The sequence below is a fragment of the Solea solea genome, chromosome 13 (genome assembly GCF_958295425.1).
Source record: "Solea solea chromosome 13, fSolSol10.1, whole genome shotgun sequence".
Lineage (NCBI taxonomy): Eukaryota > Metazoa > Chordata > Actinopteri > Pleuronectiformes > Soleidae > Solea > Solea solea.
In genome coordinates this window covers 9,533,629-9,546,921 of record NC_081146.1, presented here as the reverse complement: position 1 = coordinate 9,546,921, position 13,293 = coordinate 9,533,629, and the positions used below count along the sequence as shown (strand labels likewise).

General features: G+C 38.6%; 2 protein-coding genes across 2 annotated transcripts; both read right to left on the bottom strand.

Moving 5' to 3' along the window:
- Positions 1 to 401: 401 nt before the first annotated feature.
- LOC131471400 (C-reactive protein-like) lies at positions 402 to 2,893 on the bottom strand. Its single transcript, XM_058647928.1, has 5 exons — positions 2,874 to 2,893; positions 2,641 to 2,695; positions 2,039 to 2,141; positions 1,655 to 1,952; positions 402 to 1,538 (listed from the first exon to the last, which is right to left on the bottom strand). The coding sequence occupies exons 2-5, from the start codon at positions 2,693 to 2,695 to the stop codon at positions 1,320 to 1,322; spliced, it is 675 nt and encodes a 224-aa protein (XP_058503911.1). The 5' UTR covers positions 2,874 to 2,893; the 3' UTR covers positions 402 to 1,319.
- A 365-nt stretch (positions 2,894 to 3,258) lies between these two features.
- On the bottom strand, positions 3,259 to 10,341 carry LOC131471975 (metalloreductase STEAP4-like). Its single transcript, XM_058648813.1, has 10 exons — positions 9,901 to 10,341; positions 9,526 to 9,633; positions 9,361 to 9,431; positions 9,180 to 9,267; positions 8,154 to 8,432; positions 7,979 to 8,073; positions 7,766 to 7,876; positions 6,625 to 6,667; positions 6,314 to 6,478; positions 3,259 to 4,968 (listed from the first exon to the last, which is right to left on the bottom strand). Exons 1-10 carry the CDS (start codon positions 10,108 to 10,110, stop codon positions 4,708 to 4,710), a joined length of 1,431 nt encoding a protein of 476 aa, XP_058504796.1. The 5' UTR covers positions 10,111 to 10,341; the 3' UTR covers positions 3,259 to 4,707.
- Positions 10,342 to 13,293: the final 2,952 nt, after the last annotated feature.

Genomic DNA, 13,293 nt, shown 5'->3' with positions numbered 1-13,293 from the left:
TCTAAAGGCCAACAGTGATTGGGGGCGTGAGCATTAGAGCTGAAAATATTTGCCCAAACCCGACGGGACCCAACAGGCTTAATTTCTATCATTTTACACAGGCTCGGACCAGGCTCGGGCTTAGGCTCGGGCTTGCGCACTGGCCTGCGTTTCGGGTTTGCGCTCCGGGCTTGCGCGGTAAATGAGCGGTCAGATGATGCATTTCGATTAAAGTGAGAAAGATTGCGTTTATGATGTGAAAGTGGATGCTTTCATCAAACACCAAGTGTGTGATCTTGCGTCTTAACCTGATTGAAGTGGCAACCTATTTGCCGCTCTTGCAGGACGTAAAGTTTCTGTACTCGTGCTATTCGTGAGGCAATAAACTCCAAAGAAAATCCATGAAGGAAACGAGGCAGACGTAAAAGAAAGTGCAGCGATTTATTGTCACTCTGTAATCCACATTGAACAAAAATAAAAGTCGTCAAGCAAAATTCTTGGTATAAGGTCTGTCACCTAAAACTAATTGAAGGAAAAAATAAGTTTTTCAATGCCTAAATGAGAGCTACGGTCAGAAAATTGTTGCTCCCGTCCTGCTGCGAAACTTAATTAGATGCAGAGATGCCGACAGGTGCCCACATGGCTCATTTACTGCAGTTTACTACAACAAGCTGTGCTTTACGGCAGTACCAGTTTGTGATAGCACGACAAAATAAGAGCATAATAAAACTTATCTAACTGAATAAACATTATTGATTAATTATTATAAATTAAAGCAAAATATGTTAAGCACAAAAAATGCAAACATAAGCCTTATATTTTCTATGGCTCTAACACTGATTGTCTGGCCTGTGCTTTCTCAGGGTTAAAAACCATTGAATATCATTTAGAAAGTCTGTTGTGTCTGTGGTTTTCCACCTTTTTAAAATCAAGTAACATTTAAAAACCCTTTTGTGAGGGGTGGGCTTTATGCAGGGTAAATAAGTATCTTGGTAGATGTAGAGAGGGATATGAGACATAGATTAAAAACAAAAGTAACTTTCACATTTGATTCGTTTTCTGATTATTTTGATGTTTAAGGTGTTTGTAAAACTACAAAATTACAACAGATAATAAATTGTAAACTGACATTAAATATAGAAACAATATCATCTGCAATATTTGTCTCATTACAACTTTAAATCAGTAGCACAGCCAAGGATAGAAGTCATATGAAGAAAGCTTTCTATAACAAGCATTATACATCTGGGTCAACACATTCTTTTCAATTTCCATTTTACATAAATGCAAGTGTATGGATCATACTCTTTTAAAACAAGTATAAGCAGTCTGGTTAAATTTCAGTGACATGTTGTGACTTTGTCCTCGACCAGCACTTTGTCAAAAATCTGGTACTCCAGTGCGCTCCAGTTGATCACATTCCCTGGACTGAAGTTTAGCTCGTCAACATATTTCTGGATCTCACAAGATGAAAGGACATAGTTCCACATGTGGACATCCATCATCATACCAACCAAAGACTGGTTAGCATCAAATCCTCCACCATGGGAATCCTGCTCCTGTTGAGATTGCCAAGGTTGAAAGATAGTACAAGTTATATTTTTGTAAAGAGATTCATACACAACACACAATAAATCCCACATTGGCACCGTGTTGATTATTAATAGAACCTTACCTGACCCAAAATAATTATAGGAGTTCCACTGATGGTTGATCCCGAGCTAAGGAATTTTCTGATTGAAGGCTGTCCATTAAACCAAAGCTGTACAATTCCAGATGCAGAGTCCCATGTTGTACAAATAGAGTGCCACATGTTTAGCTTATAGTCCCGCCCTCCATATTCTGCCTTTTTTTCCCTGACATGAGCCTCCATCTCCTTATTTGCATTATCCCAGAAAATCAGGAAATCATTGACATGAGTAGGCGTGGACATGGAGAACAAGCTGTGATCTCTTTTCAGGTCTGTAAAGGACCTGTAGGTATTACAAAAAACAATAAAATCAATTATCATTCATGCTACTGTTTTACAGTTACAGTGGGTTCTTTCAGTCAGTGATACCTGTGGCAGACGGTTAAAGCCCTGAACTCCCGCTGTGTTGTAATCAGCTTCACGTAAGCTCTGTTGCTTTGCATTGGGAAGTTGAACATTTTTCCTGACATATCTGAAAAGACAGAGACTCCTTTTTTATTCATCAATTATTTTGTCATATCATTATCTTTATCTTCAACACCTGAACACATGAATGAACACGAAAAATTTAAGTGACAGTCTTTCACAGTAAACCACTGTCTCTTTATTTGCAAAATTAGTGCTGATAATGCTGCTATATCTTTTACAATTTGTGAGAAAAAGTTAAATCCACTATGGAGGAAAGTTCCTATAAAAAGACATTCTATGACATGATTATTTGCTTTTCGGTTGGTTTAATTTGCTTGTTGTTTTGTTCAGAATTGAGTTGCGCAGTTGATGTCAGTGTTTTTTTGCTAATCAAAAGTAGAATTTCTACTTTAATCAGGATTAATTGGTCATTCAAATCTGATGATTATGAATTATTAACATAGGCAAACCCATGTGAAATATTCTTCCTAATTAAAACTTAAATTTGGTGTTTAACTTTTGATATCCCGTCAGTTGAATTCATAATGTCTAATTTCTTTTACCTTGTGGATCTGCAGCACATGCTGTCAGCATCACCAGCACCAGCAAAAGGTTCATCTAATAAGACAAGAAATACCATTGGGAAACATTTTGAACATTTTAAAACAGTGTGTTCAATTCTTTTAGTTGCTACTCAAATATTTTTTTATTCACCTTGAACATAGACTACACAGAAAACATACATTTTATTACAAATACATTCCATTCAATACAGTTTTGCAGGTTCAGCTCTTACCTTGAGATCACTGGAGGATTTGTAGACAGTGAATAGTACTGACCTTTATAATCTCAGAAGTTCCTCATTTAGCCAATTGTCTAGTTTCCTTCCTTTATCTACTTCTACAATTTTTGAACAATCACTTTTGCTGTGTCAACAGAATGATCATCCTGTTGAAATAGCCATTGTCGTTTGTGACAAATGTGTAGTTAACTGATTTTTTTAGTTGCTGGTTTGAGAGTTACATTGCTGTGTTGAATGTGTCACCAAACTGACTAGAAAGATAGATGTCAAGTTACAGAAATTAAAGATCACTGCGGCAAAGTAAAAACTTCAACAATAAGCAAACACTACTGGTTCATTAGAAGAAAATACATTCGTATGTAAATACAGACACAAGACAATCGGTTACAAGGAAGTTTATTTGAAGAGCATTTAATGTAGTGACAAACAATTGAAATAAAACACCATTTACAAAAGAGAGAGATGTCATGTAAACAAACGCTGCCATGCACTGTAGTTTAACGCTGTCGAGAAACTCCAAAATCTGACAAAGTCAAACATTTGCTGCTGATGTTATAGGAGTCTGTCACAGTTGCTGTTATGTGACTTTAAGAAGAAAAAGGGCAGCTTCTTGGAATGCTGCACAACTACTTTAACATGTGTCTTCAGCATCTGTATGGACCATTAAACATGGCACATGCCACTGTACACGCTATGATTATAAAATACAATCATTTCAACATGAGTCCATAAAGAGAGGCAGTCTTCTCAGCAGTAAAAAAGAGATTACAATTAATTATTTTTGTACACACACCAATTAATGAGAGTTAATTTGACCTCTGCATTAAACCCATCCTTATTACACACAAAAGTTGGGCGCATTTATCTGCGCCCTTGACCCATCCTCCGATTTAACCAGTGACCCTCCAGTTACAAGCTCAATTTCTTTCCTCTTTGCCATCTCTCTTATCTGGGTGGCAGATAAGATAGAGATAAGAACAGTTGATGTCCCTGTAGTCACATTCAAAACAATGAGCTGGGATTGGCACTGTCCCTTCATGACCAGAACATGACCAGTCTTTATTTACGCAGCCAGCAATTCAACATGCAATCTTAAAAAGAAAATGAAAAACCATTATCAGATGTTGCTATATTGCTATGACTATTGTGGACTATGCAAATTATTATGAGCGTGTCTGAAGCAAATTGGAAACCTCATTGGTGAAGCAAATGTCACCAATGCCTGAATGCAGGTTTCTTTAATAGCAAACCAGTTTTGTTGTATTCAGCGTAGCTACACAACCAACGTTGGCTTTCCAGCACCAATACTAGTTCCCTTGGATTCAGTTAAACTGGGAAAATTCTCATAGCCCTCAAATTCAAGTGTGCATCTGCGATCCCCCTCTATCTCATGTATAAGGACGCCCAAAACAGAGGGGTAGGGCTAAGTGGTAGGGGCAAAGAGTGAAATGAGATTGAGTGTAATGAGCCATGTTTACATGCACACAAGTAATCGGAATAAAAATATGTCATGCCAATCTGAAAGCTGTCACCCGATACAGCCCTTTCAGAAACAAATTTGATTCTAAACAAGTGGGCTGGTATATGTCGATCGTCAACATCGTTGATCCGATCATGACTTCTTGGTTTGTCTGATTCCCATAAAAGTGATATTTTTTTGTTTTGTTATTGCTGCATTTTTATAAAAAATGTGAAGTTTGTTTACAATGGAAGTGGAAATGAAGCCTCTTCTTCTGCTTCTATTCCTGAAGAATTAGAAAATACTAATGTCAAATAGTCCATTCTGACTTGATGATTTTTCTTTTTACTGACTGTAATTCTAAAAACCTTATGTCAACAACAGTCCCGTGCTAGCTTCTTCTGGATCAGTCCTCCTCTCCCAGCCCTGTCGAATGCGGGTAAGGCTGCGGTCCACCCAGGGCAGCAGGAGCAACAGCTTGAGCACCAACACGAGAGAGGGCAACACCAGAGAGAGCTGGTAGGCAGAAGGAGTGTACCATTTATAGGAAGAGGGACTAAGGAACCTGCTCCAGCCATACAGGTAGGTGTGAAGCGTGCAGAGGAGCAATGTAAGGTAGCCCAGCTTGGACTGGAGGAAACACACAAAAAAAGAAAAAGAAAAAATAATTAAGTTACATAACTCAATTTATAAACTTTATAAACACAGATCTAATTTCAAGCTCCAAAATGTTAAGACTGTGCCCAAGGATAACATCTGACCCCACATTACATTTGATGAATAACTTAACATTTAAAGCATTGCTCTAATTTGGGCTGGAGTAAACGGGAGGTGTGTGGAATAAGAAAATGATCTTGAAATGACCCAGTTGCATTTATGAATGAGCCTGTTCTCAGAGGTGAGTTCACTTATATATTTGATTGGCCAACATTAAGGGTCAAAGTGAAGAAAAAAGGGGGTAAACACTCACAGAACACCTCCTTCTGACAAAGTAAAAACAACCTTGAAGGATGTTTTTTAGCTTACAAAAGGTAGAAATATGAGTAACAGGCACTATTTTACATCTGAGCGGAGTCACTGAGTCATCCTCATCAGTCATGGCTTGAATGTTGGCTAATGGACATGGTGTGAAGATGAGAACAAACTGTTTTTCTACCAGTAGCCACATTGCTTAAAGGTCCTGGAGCCTCTGCACTAAATAAACCTCAGCAGCCTAGAGCATAAACGGTTGCAGCGGGGGGAAAGTACACAGGAAATTTCACAACACACTTTGAAGTATCTCCAGAGGACACATTTTAAGTGGATACCAAGTGACCCTGTTTAATATTGAGCGCATGTGTCCTGAAGTTAACTGAATCATCAATCTGGTTGTCATTTGCAGCTTTTCAAGGCCACGGTGAAGAGGTGAGATAATCATCTGTTCCATATTAAATTTCCCAATAAGCTTGTTTGTATTCTTTTCATCAGACGCTGGCTCATGAAATATCACAGAAATTGCGTTTAAATGAATGGCAATGTGCTTGTCTACTATTCAGGTTTTTTTTGTTTGTTTTTTTCTGTCCCAAAGACACTGGGCACAAAAGGTTTGAGGCTTTTGGTGTTTTTCATTTTGCTAAGTGGTTGTAGGATTTAAGTGCAAATCTAAATTGAGAATGAACACACGTGTAGCTTCTTAATTTGTGGGTCTAAAAAATGTCAGAAAATAAAACGTTTGTCATTTGAGGTTTCTTGGAAAACCATAATGAAATGTGATATCTGTACACATTTATTAATTCCAGTAAAAGCACTCACAAGCACCAACATGTGCGGGAGTGATAAACCTGGGAGACCACACCAGTGAATGCCATTAACATAGAATCCACAGCCTCCTTCCTCCTAGTTTTGACCACCAACATGTCACCATGTTAAAATGAAGCAGAAATTCAGCCAAATGCTGATGTACTGCACAGATATCCACACACCTGCCAGTATTTACCTGTATGAAGTTAAACTCCCTCCAGCTGAGAGCATTGCTGACTGAGGGGAGAGACGTTATTCCCAGCAGAAGATACGTAGCAAAGCCCAGAATCCCTACAGAGTAGTAGGAGTCAGTTCTCCATGCCGTGGTACTGTCGAACTCGCGCGTCCGATTCTCCCTGATCTTGAAGAGACAGTAAATAAAGCGGGATATTTATTAAAATGTACTGTTGGATAAGTTGATACATGTTCTTTAATTTTAAGTTTTATTAAAAACAAATGTAGGTACAAAACAGCAAGCATAAAACCACAGTTGTGTTTGTGACTTACATCTGAGATGGTTATGTCAGCAATCCTGTATCTCACATAATATCTGGGGGGAAGAATAACAAAAAATGCTTACACATTTCAGATTCTTAATTTTAATAGCTGTTTCTCTTTTGTTTTTGATTTGTTTTGACAGTTTATATTCAGCACTTGACCCTTTTCTTTTTCAGCTTCTCAAGCAATTATAACCTTGTCACATTTAGTAATTATATGTAACATTTCTAATAGATGAATTAAAAGCATTAGTCCTTATCAAATCATTTTGGTGTTTTTTCGAGTATAAGGAGGGATAATTATTTTTATGCCTACATTTTCTGGTCATATACATATATATATAGTACTACTGTATATAGTAAGATAAAAATGTCTTCACTTTGCTAATATGTAAGATCAACTGTCAGTCTCACCGTTCATATCCAAATGTCAATCATCACAGGATTTGTCAGACATAAAAACAACAATAAGACGTTTGTGTAAGTGTGTAATTGCTGAAGCAAGAGCTCATTACACAAATGAAGAAGAAAACACTGGTATGTGAAGTTCATTATAGTTTCCTGATTCAGCAGAGGAGTCCTCTGTGTGTTACAGTCTGCTGTCTCACCATAGGATGTCACCATTTCCTACACACTGGACCTTTGATGCTGTGGTTGATCACTGTGTTTTTAATGCTTTTTTGAAGCTTTGAAGCCATGGGGAGTAACTGAATAAAGAAATTACATAACAACAGGCGCTTCAAATAAACTCCTTAACTGATTTGCCACAGTATTTTTACTTGCACTTAAGTTAAATATACATTTAAAAAAATGGTGTCCATCAACCTTATATTAGTGAGTGTAGAAGAAGTAAATTACACAATCTCAGTATAATAGCAACACAAACTACAAAGTCCAGAGTATAACACCTCCTCTTTCAAATAGTTCCAACTAAAAATGTAAGATTAAAAGCTTCATCATGGTAGGTTTTATAAATGGGCTGGTATTAGACAGTATTTGTAACTGTCAGTAGTTTCCTTTGACCTACATTCACAAATACTTCCAAGTTCAAAACTGTCATTTGTTTCGGGTGAAAGTTAAAAAAAATATTTCAAGGCGAATTCAGATAAAAAATAAAATAGAGGCATGTGTGCACATGTTACAAACTGCACCTGATGGGGATGATGAGGGTGTACATCACATGAAGAAAAGCAAATCCAAGTGCCAGCAGTCCCAGTTGTTTCCTGCACAGCATCCAGCGATCCAGCCAGTTGGGAAAACGCCTAGAATAAACAAACGCTTTAGACTTTAACATACAATGTACTTGAAAGTGTCCACCTTGTGTTCAGGCAGTAATAGAAATCCATCTTATTCTGATGTCTTACTTGTATTTGGTTCCTCTGTAGAGCTGAAGGAAGGCAGCTACGACACCAGGTAGGTAACACAGTGCCAGCATAATGAGCGACACAATGGGAAACACCTGAAAGGTCAACAGAAGAGATTATTGTAATGACAGCGTGCAACAGATTTAATTAAAAGCCAATAAATATATCAGTCTACCTTGTTTGCCAGAGACACCATGATCCTGAAGGAGATGTCTTTCCCCTGGACAACATATGCATAAATGACATCTCTAAGGACCACATAGAAGAAGAAGAAGGCAGTGAGGCCAACGGCCACACGTAGAGGCAGCCTCCACTCTGGGAATAGCTGCAGGGGGAAGTCCTCAAGTTCTCTGGCTACAGACAAAGCCCCTCTATCCAGAACAGTGAAGCCCAGTTTGGTGGCCACGTCTGCAACGGCCTGCTTTGCTTCTTTACTGTCTCCACACAGGAACACCTGAAGCATGAAAACATACATGTAGATAATGTATTATTATTATTTTTTTAATATTTATACATTTCTATTGATGCATGTGAATGATGCAAGAATGGTTTCATCTTGAGAGGATTTCACATAAATGCATAAAAGAGATACTGCCTTACTGTTGAAATACCAAATTCAGCTGCTCTTTTATTAAGAGTGGCTCATGATGTAAAATTCTGAATATGAACTATTACCATGAAACCACAGTGTCCCATTATTAATAGGAGAAAAAAAAAAAACGTTATATCTTCATTAGCTGCATCTATTGTGGGTCATTGCAAATGGAGCTGCTAAAGCGAACTGATGCAAGAAAAACTTTCCCTTTATCTCTTGAACAAACAAGTAAAAAAACAACAATGTTCTGTCAACACCTGTGATTTTGCTTAAAATACACCAACATAATACCCACACTACTTAAATGCATATTCCCACCACATCACACTCATTGCTGTATAGTTTATGTGTCCTCTGGGATTGTGCAAACAAATCAAATTGAAAAATCAAAAAAATAAACTCCACACATGTTGAGAGAGTAGAAAGAAGTTTAGCTCTAAGAGAAATCGTGGAGTTACATAATTCAAAGACACAGATGTGAACACAGTGGAAAAAAAACATCTGTCACCAGAAAAATAAGCATTTTGTTCCAAAAAATGTTGATAAGTTCTACATTTTATTATCAACAACATTTGAAAAAACACGAAAAAACCTGAATTTCAGTACCTGTCTGTTGGCATCCGATGGTCCATTCTGCAAAGCCCAGGCAGACAAAGTGTTAAAAGCTTTCACCACTTGAGCTGCAGGGATCAGCCTGGAAAACAAACACATGTTACTTCACCAGTTAGTTTCTCATGAATCAGAAAATTGTTGTGTAATGTTTTGATTGTTTTTCTCTTTTTTTTACCTTTGTAGATACTCAGCATTGGCTTCTGGGTACATATTCTTCTTGATGTTGTTGCTGACATCCACCAACACCTTCCAGCCATTAACATGAGCAGAATTGACAAACGGTTAGAAACGAAGCGACTGCTACGTTGCACAAAACACATGACTGTGCAGTAATGTATACCTTCCCCTTGAGTTGAGGTGCAAGTGTCTCCAGGAAATCGTAGTGATCTCTCTGGATGCACATTAAGACCAGAGGGGCAGACTGGGCTGCTGCCACATGGCTCATCACCTGCACAAACACACACAAACCAAATGTACTATTGTCATGCATTCCCACTACATATGGAAACACACTCAAGACTGTTCAGAGACACTACTTGAATACACAGTATGTATGATGAAAACACAGTGCTCCTGAGTGCTGAGTGCTTAACTCACTCAGCCTTTAAAATCAGAGAGAAAATAGTTTGTTTTTCCCCCAGACTGTGACAATACTATCACAGGACACATAATCAAGAGTAAAAATGAAAGCTGAATTCCACTTATTCTGTTGTACCTGAGCTCCCTGAGGCAATGGGCCACAGCTGTGTGGTCTGCGGCTGCCGTACACCACCCTGTAGCCAGCCTGCAGCAGACGCAGACCCAGAGAGCGTCCTAAGTCTCCGGTCCCAAAGATACACAGCAGCTCTGGCTCTGGGGCAGCAGCTGTGCCCAGAGGACACAACGACAAACTCTCTGGCTTCACCTCTCCTGACATTTTGTCCATTCTTTCACCAGATACGACACAAAACACTGTGAATATTTTCTGTTATTTTGAATGCGAAAGTTAAAAAAAAAGGAAAAACAAAAAAAAACTTTGTCAGAGTTACAGAGTGACAATTCCCCAAGGTGGATTTTGGAAATAATAAAAAAAAGTCCTCTGCTGTCCAGATGTCTGCTCTTCGCACTCACTGTTGTGAATGTCTTTTCAGACATGAATCTGTTGTTTTTGTATTGGTCCTTCCTCTCCCCTCCCCTCCCATTCACTGGGAAATTCCAAGGCACATTTTGGAATGTGTACTGGCAGCGGTGTAAGTGTGTCATTTGTACCAATTTTTTATTTGTCTGCCTGTGTGTGTGTGTGTGTGTGTGTGTGTGTGTGTGTGGGTGTTTGTGTAACTGTGGAAGAATATCCTCTTCTCGGAAACCATTAAATCCCTGTGAGAGTGGTTATTCTGGTGTTACATAATCACTGCTCTACAAAAAAAAGAAAAAAAAGAAAACAACATTACAAAATATAGTTATTTGTTCAGTTAAGTAAAGTCCCTGTCAGCTTGAGCACAAAAAGGAAATATGAGATCACTACAACTGGTTGAGACGTGAAGTAAATGAAACCAAAGAGGAAAACAAAGTTATATCTTTGTAGTGTCAATGTCTGAACATTGAGTTCAGTATAAAACAAGCACATTATCAGCAACAATGCCATCATTACAGCTGTGGAGCAGCAGCACTGAACACTTGACAAGCTCCACATCTGAACCAGGTCTTGGTCACGGTCTGAAACATGCAGTAGAATGCCCCCAACCCCCTCTTCTACCTCACTACAAAGTCTCCATTATATGACCGTAAAATCCACATGCTCCACCAATCGCATAATTACTTTTATGTATAAAGGAGAAAACACACAAAAACAGACACTTTTATTAGCACGTTATCTACTGTGCACACAGTCCCTGGTATAGCGGTGCATGCTGATTCATGGCGTTTGCAGGCGAAACCGCCAATTTCAGTCTAATCTGCACTCTTGTGTTGCCCTATGAGTAATTAATATTCTTAGCCTCTTAACTGAAGTCAGCCTCTGAGCGCAGCCCCTCTTATTTTCCCAGAGGTCCAGAATAGCTCCAGTGTTCAGGGCTGAGGTGAACCACAGACCTAGTGACCTGTCCTACACTGTAATTATTCCCTCTGCGCTGCTGCCTCACTAAGTGGCCAGTGTGTATTAGTGTGTGTGTCTGCATGTCACACAAATACATAATGGTATTTTACTGGCACACACATATACTACAAGGTAATGTAATGACATTTGTTGCTGATCTGTTTTTCAGGGGAAGTAATTAGCCCAAGACCTTAACAGCAATTCATTTTCTGTTTGAGAAACAATTTACCTTCTCACCCCCAAAGATCGTAAAAGCATAAAAAGAGTGGCACTTTCTTTCTTTCTTTCTTTCTTTTGGTTAGAAATGCTTTCTCTGCTTAGGACGTGTGTACGTTTAGAAACATATTAGGCGGTCACTAACCCAGCGTTCATTGATACCTGAAGGTCAAAGATAAACTAGGTTTAAACAGCTGAAGCAGTAGAGGGCAGAGTTCAACCTCAGTGAGCTACACAAAACAAAGCAGCCTTTAAAACAGGGGCTTGGACTTCTAATGATAAAATAAAAATCAACAGCAATCACATGTCAAGGTAGAAAAGGCACTGTCAGCCAAAGGGTGGTGATTGGACCATCCAGTATTCCCAGGCTACACCCATTACATGATTGGTTTTGCTCTGCACAATATCTGATTGTCTAAGCAAAATGCAAAGTGCATTAGAGCCACAATTCTGTGCTAATGAATTCTGGTGCTTGAAATGAGGCTAACTGATAAAGTAAACTCATGCTTTCAAGATCATTGGACAATGTTTTTTTGTTTTTTTGCCAAAAATGATTCATTTTAAGTTGCCCAAAAAAATGTCCCGAATATGCAATTTCGGTCATGGTGGAATTTAGACCACAGAGGGCCGAGGGTAAGAAGAGAACAGTGATTAAGTTATCAGAGCAGATGCTCCTCAGGTAATGGATGATAAGATGCATGAATGACTGTAGCAATTATTCAGTGGAGAGTATGATTGGGGAAGATAAATTATTAAAGACTTGTTACAGAGAGTGATTTGGCATTAAAAAGAAAGAGGAAGATAACATATATATAGAGAGAGAGGGGGGTGGGTGGTTGTTTTAGATGATGTTTCAGATGTAGGCCACTGCAGGGGTTCAGCTCTTATCAAACAGGGTGGTTGGATCTGAGGTGTGACCAAATCAAGTTTGCCAAGCTGCTGTGCCACAGGGCAAACAAGAGGAGTGAGCTACATCCTGGTCTGAGGCCAATGTTTGGTTCACTGAGTCTTCTCTCTTCTCACTTCACCTCCTCTACACAAGACAACACATCTGGCTTCTTTTATTTTTTATTTTTTGGGCACAGAATCCACTCACTTTCTTCCCGTTTCTTCACGTTGAGATCTGTGATTTGATTGGCAGAACATTGACATTTAGTTCAACTACTAGATTTGTGTCAATATGATCAAACAGCGCTTTTCACCAAGCAAGCAACACTTAATGAATTGGGCAAAACAAATATGAACCACAAAATCCAGATAGACAAATTGCAAATAAAATATGGATTTAATCATTCGAAAATGTTTTATTATATTTGTTTGAAAATACACTTTTTGTTTGCAATGATTGGAATTTCGCTTGCTCCGACTCTTTTGCGTTTTGTCCCTGACTTGTTCTTTGCGCTCCCCAGTTTTTTGTTTGGAGTTCTGTCCATGGGCGGGACTTAGGAAGCTGCCTGCTGATTGGGTACTGAGTTTTGGAGCAACAGCTCAATGGACCAGTAATAGACACCGGCTATGGAAGAAGACCTGAAACTAGCGATTGAAAAACATTAACTCCTCAAGAAAATGTTTAGTGACGTCATAACTCAAGTGTAGAAACTTATTTTCCCATTGACTTCAATTTAAACTGATTTCTCTGTGCAACCAGCACCCCCTGATGGCTCTTAAATAGATTTTTTACTTCTGGACTGGCTTCAGGGAGAAAACCAGAAGTCTATGTCCTATTATACTTTATACACAGTATAATAGGACAGTATTCTATGGACCTAACAGCCCAAAAGGTCACATTAAAAACTGCTTTCCTTACAACATTAAAAA

Excerpts from the sequence above, each read along its gene's own strand:
- LOC131471975 (XM_058648813.1), bottom strand. The coding sequence starts at position 10,110 with ATGGACAAAATGTCAGGAGAGGTGAAGCCAGAGAGTTTGTCGTTGTGT. Across the intron at positions 9,432-9,525 it reads CACCTCAACTCAAGGGGAAG|GTGTTGGTGGATGTCAGCAA; the intron begins GTATACATTACT and ends AATGGCTGGAAG. Across the intron at positions 8,074-8,153 it reads TGGTGTCTCTGGCAAACAAG|GTGTTTCCCATTGTGTCGCT; the intron begins GTAGACTGATAT and ends TTGACCTTTCAG.
- LOC131471400 (XM_058647928.1), bottom strand. The coding sequence starts at position 2,695 with ATGAACCTTTTGCTGGTGCTGGTGATGCTGACAGCATGTGCTGCAGAT. Across the intron at positions 2,142-2,640 it reads ATGTGCTGCAGATCCACAAG|ATATGTCAGGAAAAATGTTC; the intron begins GTAAAAGAAATT and ends CTGTCTTTTCAG. Across the intron at positions 1,953-2,038 it reads GCTTTAACCGTCTGCCACAG|GTCCTTTACAGACCTGAAAA; the intron begins GTATCACTGACT and ends TAATACCTACAG.